Source organism: Microtus ochrogaster, chromosome 19, assembly GCF_000317375.1.
Source record: "Microtus ochrogaster isolate Prairie Vole_2 chromosome 19, MicOch1.0, whole genome shotgun sequence".
Lineage (NCBI taxonomy): Eukaryota > Metazoa > Chordata > Mammalia > Rodentia > Cricetidae > Microtus > Microtus ochrogaster.
Window position 1 is genome coordinate 59,075,354 of NC_022021.1, and position 6,705 is coordinate 59,082,058.

The 6,705-nt window shown below is 45.3% G+C and overlaps 2 protein-coding genes across 4 annotated transcripts in view; one reads left to right on the plus strand and one right to left on the minus strand.

Annotated features, from left to right (window-relative positions):
- Mtrex (Mtr4 exosome RNA helicase) overlaps positions 1–2,107 on the minus strand; it is a 58,800-nt gene extending 56,693 nt beyond the window's left edge. The window contains exon 1 of the mRNA XM_005356805.2: positions 1,710–2,107. Coding sequence (XP_005356862.1) covers positions 1,710–1,843 — 134 coding nt within the window. The 5' untranslated portion in view covers positions 1,844–2,107. The remainder of the gene's footprint in view (positions 1–1,709) is intronic.
- A 48-nt stretch (positions 2,108–2,155) lies between these two features.
- Positions 2,156–6,705, plus strand: part of Dhx29 (DExH-box helicase 29) — a 47,155-nt gene continuing 42,605 nt past the window's right edge. For 2 of the 3 annotated variants that reach the window (XM_005356804.2, XM_026783721.1), the window contains exon 1: positions 2,156–2,458. In XM_005356804.2, the coding sequence (XP_005356861.1) occupies positions 2,278–2,458 (181 nt within the window). In that variant the 5' untranslated portion in view covers positions 2,156–2,277. The remainder of the gene's footprint in view (positions 2,459–6,705) is intronic. The other variant, XM_026783722.1, reaches the window with a different exon arrangement.

The window sequence follows — 6,705 nt, forward strand, 5'->3', positions numbered from 1 at the left end:
AAAAAAAAAAAAAAAAAAAAAGATAAACTATGCTGAAATGAAATTTAAATGTTAAATTTAAGCAAATTCTAGATGATGTAAACTGCTCCACAGAGATGGGAAAAACAGGTTGCATAGGTGGAAGGCTAAAGAAGACAATGCAAAGAAACTCTGAGAGGTGCAGAAATCGCTCTGATTGCAGTGAGGGTTTAGAGTGCTTCAGTTAACCAATGAAAGGACAGAGGGTGGAAGAGGGAGCAGAGGGAGGTGTGCACACCTCATTTCCCTAATACTGATAAGCAACCCGGTGTGGTGATGCACACCTTTAATTCCAATAGGCGATCTGCTAGGCAATAATGGCTACGTAGTCAAACCCTGGCTCCAAGAAAACAGATACAAACCAAGCACTAAGCTTGCCTCTTCCTTATGAACTTATTTCAAGGTAAAAATGGACAGCTGATCAAAGTTCTAGCATGCTTTTTGGTTGCTGTGATAAAACTCTGACCAAAATCAACTTGGAGAGGAAAGGTTTTATTACAGCTGGTGGGTGTTTACAAGCCATCATCCAAGAAAGCCACAGCAGGAACTTGGAGGCAGGGACCTAAGCAGAGACCCCAAAGAGAGGCTCATTGGCTTGTTCCAATCCCTTAGACTGCGCAGGCCCACCTGCCGGGAAGCTAGCACCCTCAGTGTGCTGGGCCCTACCACAAAAGTTAGCAATTAGGAAAATGACGAAGACTTGTCCACAGGTTAAATCTGGTGACCACAGGTCAACCTGGTGAAGGCAATTCCTCAGACTGATGACTGAAACTGACAATGAGGTGGATTTTTTTTTTGAGGGGGGGTGTCTTATTTGTGTGGTACCTACACTTGTGCACATTACACAGACTGGAGGACTTCCAGCATCAGACATTATTCCCTTGACATGGAGTCTCTCGCTGCAATTACTCGGAGGCTATTCTCCTGTCTGGGTGTCCCACGGTGCTGGGGTTACAGGTGTGACGCATCTATGCGCAACCTTTTATGCAGGTCCTGGGGACTCAAAATAAGGTCCTCATCCTTGCACAGAAAGCCCTCTTACCCACCGGCCACCTCAGACCCAAGAGAACGATTACATGTGCCTATATATAGACCAGGTAAGAAATGCAGAAAGAAAGGACTAGTTTTACTGAGTGTAGTGGGGCACAGCAGGAATTTCAGCACTAGGGAAGCCGAAATAAGAGAATAGCGAGCTCGAGGCCTGCCTAACTTACACCAGCGAGATCCTGAATCCGATTAAAAAAGAAGATAACAAAATAACAAAACCCTACAACTTAGAGATTAAGTCTCTTCCTTCTGTAACTATTTGCCTTTGCGGTTTAAAAACTCTTCCTACTCGTTTCAACCTTGGCGCAACTAGTTCTTAACTTTTTAAAGACTGCATGACACGTTTTGTGCTGGTGACACAGACACACACACACACCGCACACCGTAGCTTGCGGGGTTAGGGTTGCAGCCAGCAAGCGTGGCCGGCCTCAGGAAGTGTAGCGGCAGAACCCACGCCTCCTGCGGACACGCGCGAACGCCAAGGCAGTATTTCCCCCCAATCAACGTCTTCTTCCTCCACAACTTCTTCCTCAGACTCCTTCGCCTCCCGACTCCACTCCGCAAATACCCACTTTCTGTGAGTCGGGTTCCTTCACTAGCACCCAAGACAGGAAAAACAAGACCATCTCGGAAGTCTTCCTTACCCGGCCTTGTCCGTGGCCCCTGGTGGCCCCTTCCATTTCTCCTTCTCCTTTTCTTTGTCTTTCTTGGCTCCGGCCGCAGTGGTCGAATCATCCTCGAAAACGCTGAAAAGCTCGTCTCCGAAAGCGTCCGCCATCTTTCGGAGTTCTGAGACCGAATCTCCCTCCTACCCAAGAGGCCCCGCGATCGCACCGACAGTGACGCCAATAGAGACTCTACGGTGGCCCGCAGGCATCAAAAATGAAGGAGTCTTGAGGCCCGTGTGACTTTTCCCCTTTTAGTCTGGCTTTTGACCCTTCTCTTCTTTTCCGACCCCTGCAGCGTGGGCAGTTCAGTCACCAGAAACCTAGCGCTAAATGACGCACGACACCAGACAGGCCGCTGGTTCCCGGGAGCCAAGAGGCGGAGCCTGGCGAAGCCGACCAATTGGACTGGAGCCCCAGCAGAGGAGCCCGGATGGAGGAGGCTGGGTGGAGGCGTGGGAGCCGGCTAACGTGAGGCGCTCTCCGGCGTCTTGTTTTGTGGCCGCCGGGATCTTGATCTGGAAGAACGCTCTCCTGCAGCTGAAACATGGGCGGCAAAAACAAGAAACACAAGGCTCCCGGAGCCGCGGCGGTGCGGGCTGCGTTGTCTGCTTCCAGAGCCCGAAGTTCCGAGGCTGGAGCTGTTGGGGAAGCCCAAAGCAAGAAGCCCGTGGCCAGGCCGGCGCCCGCCGTATCCACCAGCGCCCGGGAGCCCCGAGTCAAGCAAGGTACGGCCCGATCCAGTGCACAGGCTTACGCTCTCAGTCCTTGCTCTCTGTCCAGCAGAGGATAGTCAGAGCCGTGCTGATGGGATCCGATCTTCCACACACGAGCTTGCTAGCTGTCGGTGGAGTGGGCGGCCTTGTAGATCTGTCTAGGGGCCTTTGGCTATTAAAGTTACGAAAGTAACTCCGTTACGGCATGGCATCGTCTTTCTGACCCACTCGTTTCTCCTTCTAAGAGCAAAGTAATGGCATCTACTGTAGAAACGGCAGGAATCTACCCTGAGCTGTCAAAACAGCTACTCTGCTAGTGCAGAGTAGTGAGTAGTACACAGTCAAGTCCTTCTGTCCTGACGCCAGCGCTGTTTGCTTTCCGATCTTCTTTCACGCCTTCTTCGGCATCTATGCAGTGACCTTGTATGTTTCTTTTCTAAGTCAGTATTTCCTAAGAATAACAGCACTTACACATTGAACACTGGATTAACTTACTGTAAAATCCCTGTACTGCTCCTGCAGACTTGCATTTTTGCTTACTCTGCAGATTGATTTGATAACCTGAACGTGACTAGTACCTGCCACTATTACGGCGTTTCAAAAGTAGCAAAATTATGTGCTGTTTTGTTCTGTTTGCTTTGCGTGTACTTCTTATTGTGTCTCATCAAAAACTTGCAAGCATATGTGTTTCTATATACACAGATACTTACATATAAACTGGTGGTAATAAGACTGATAAAATAGAAGCGAAAACCTCTAGGACAGCTTAGGAAACTAACTTATTAACCACACAGACATATTGCTTTATAGTTGTTAAGCTCCCACAAAGAAAAGTCTGGGAAGAGAGTTAACAGTTTATTTCTGCTTTTACAATGAGGACTAATGAAAAAGTTGACAGTCGAGTGACATTAGAGACTGTCCAGAAGTTAACTTTGTAAAGCCTGGGAGACGAACATGCCAAAGATCTTGAATTAAGAAAGAGCTTGGGCCTTTAATTCCAGCCCTCGGGAGACAGAGGCAGGCGGATTTCGGTGAGTTCGAGGCCAGCCTGGTCTACAGAGCGAGTTCCAGGACAGCCAAGGCTTCATAGGAAAACCCTTTCTCGGAAAAAACAAACAAACAGAAAAAAGAAAGGAAGGAAGGAAAAAGGGAAAGAAAGAAAGAGCTTGGTGCTCTCGAGGAGTTCATAGAGTAAGCATTGCAGACAGAGGGGAAAAGATGACTGGCAAAATAAGCTAGTAGTACACTTATATACTAGAAAGTAGCGCTTTGTAACTGCAAATTATTATTAGCTCTGTGGTTTCAGATATAACACATTTCTTCCCTAGTATTCATGAGCAGTTGCAAACTGCAGACCAGGGTCTTTTTCTCTCCCTACCTCAACAGACTGTCTTCACTGGATTCTCTCAAGCTTCTGATAGTCATTTGTTGTATTTTCTTCCTTTCCCTCCAGCCCTAAAATGTTAACTTTCTCCAGGTGTCTGCCCTTGACAGTGTGGCTCCCTTTTACAGCCCTCCCAGGAGAGGTCCCTGCTTACTTGTGTCTTTGCCATGGTATTGTCAACACCTTCCAGTCCTGTAGATGACTTCGCATTGCCATTTCTTACACTGGCTTCGTTTCCAAGCTCAAGACACCATTCAGCATTTTCTTACACCGTTTTCCCGTGTTTGCGTGTGTGTGTGTGTGTGGGGGGGGTGTTCTTGTTTATCCCAGATCAAAGGTTCCTTTCACAAATAGTTTTAACATCTATTATTTGGTGTATTATGAATATACGCATGTGCACGTATGAGGACAATTTGTGGGAGTTAGTACTCTCCACTGCGTGGGTTCTGAGGATCAAACTCAGATCATCAGACCTGGCGGCAAGCTTCCTTATAACCTAGGCCATTTTGCTGGTTCCCTTGGTTTGCATTTAATCTTAGCATACCCTTTGATTTGTCATGTCTGGCCTGCATTCTCATCTAAGTATTCACGTGGAGTACCGACAGAGCCTCTGAATAGGTCCTAGAGTTGTGCTCTTTTCTCCTCCAGTTAGTCCAACATGGCAAAGGATTGATCTTTCAGAAATGCTACTTTGGTTGATCATGTCCGTGCTCTTCCATAGCATCCGAGTGACTGCACTAAGATCCAAACCATTCAACTAGCATAGAATCTAGTGTCTTTGCTAATCTGTTTTTGGCTGTTGTCAATCTGGTGTTTTCCTGGTTCCAAATAGAACTTGGCTTTCTGCCTCATTGTCTATTTTTTTTTTTTGAATGGGATGTCATCTGTCCCTAAAAGCATCTACAAAAACCCTATACCACCCATTTCAGATATCAGCTCTTTTTTAAAGATTCTTCCTGACCTCTGTAGTCATGATTGTTTATATCATTCATTTTGATATTTAAGTCTTCCTTTACATAAGGAATTATACATTTTATATAACTTACAAAATTATAGTATATAATGGGTATGTGTTAACATCTCTGAAATATCTAGCCCAATGATTTTTGTAATTTAAAAAAAAAATCTTTGGATAAATGACAAGAAGACAGTCAGAGGCGTTATTAACACCAATAAATTGAAAAGGGGTTACTTCCAAATTTGCACAATTTACCAAGCAGACACTTCGTGAAAGACAGAAAATAGTAACTTGGTAAAAACTGGATGAGACTTCTGTTTCGGTTTGGAAAAGGGGTGGCTCCCCATATAAAACATTAAGCTGAGATAAAGCGAACAGTTGTTAGAATTCCTGGAGACAGTAGTGAGGCAGAGGAAACAAGAAGCTCAAAGCCCTGAGGGAACAAATGTGGTAGGCATAAGAAGAACGTGTGGTGGGAACGGAAAGGCAAGAATTAAAATGAGGCAGGCGCCTGGGAAGGGCTAGACAAAGTCCAGCCGGGCGTGAGCACTGGTGGCAGTCCTGAATAGTGAGGGGACTAACCGCTTTGCATTCTTAGCTGACTGGGTCCAAAGTGCTGGCATCTGTGCGCGTTCTCCTAGGTCCTAACAATTTCAATTGTCTTTCTCATTGAACCCTCTTAGCACTTGCGATTTTCTGGTCACAACTGATTCTGGTATTCATTTGCTTACATTACTCCCCTATGATATGAGCCCCGTGAGGATAGGTGCTGGATTTTTTTTTTTTTTAACCACCAGAGTCCGTGTTTGAATGTTTGGCTGATGAAAAGGAAATTAGAGCTAACTCAAATGTTTTGGTGATAAGGGAGACATTAGCATGGTTGTGGATATGAAAAATAACACAATTTAAGAGGAACAGGCTTGCCGGGCGGTGGTGGCGCACACCTTTAATCCCAGCACTCGGGAGGCAGAGGCAGGCGGATCTCTGTGAGTTCGAGGCCAGCCTGGTCTACAAGAGCTAGTTCCAGGACAAGAACCAAAAGCTACAGAGAAACCCTGTCTCGGAAAATAAAAAAAAAAAAATAAGAGGAACAGGCTTCAAGAAAGTCTTAGACAGTATGGAAGTGACTCTGGTTTATTTCTTCTTTAATCGGTTGAATCACTTTGAAGATGCTGTGTGATACATGGTTACATGACCGTTTGGTTATAAATTTGGAATTTATTATACTTTTGTTTTAGAGATAGATGCTGCATACTGACACTCTTCTAGTTAGATTTCTATTAATTTCTACCATCTGAAATAAGTGGTAAGGAAAATAGCTGTCATAAATCTTAAGCATTTTGCTTGACATAAGAATGGAAACCAACTTTATTCATTGGCTATTTACTTAGAATTATATTTATTGTATTTTGTCGTTGTTTGTTTTCTGTTTCTGTTTTGTTTTGATTTTGGTACAGGGTTTCTCTGTGTAGCCCTGGCTTTCCTTGACCTCTGTAGATCAAGCGGGCCTCAAATTCAGATCTGCCTGCCTCTGCCACTGGAATTAAAGGTGTGTGCCACCACCACCCATCTTGACTTAGAATTTTTTTTTTTTTTTTTGGTTTTCTCGAGACAGGGTTTCTCTGTAGCTTTGGTGCCTATCCTGGAACTAACTCTTGTAGAAGTAGAGTTACTAATTTAGCAAGCATTTAAATAGCTACTTTCTCCTTCACGTTTTCCTGGAGAATGGGTTAGAAACGTACCAGAAGCTGGTAGCTTGACATTTTGGAAATCGGCAACAAATAGGGGAGGAGAGGAATGAGCCACCAATGGGAAAATTGGAGCAAGGGGGTGGGGGTGGGGAGCAGGATGGCTCAAGTTTAAAGCCTGGTGGCCTGAGTCCCCTGAGTCTGATCCCTGGGACCATGAGGTGAGAGA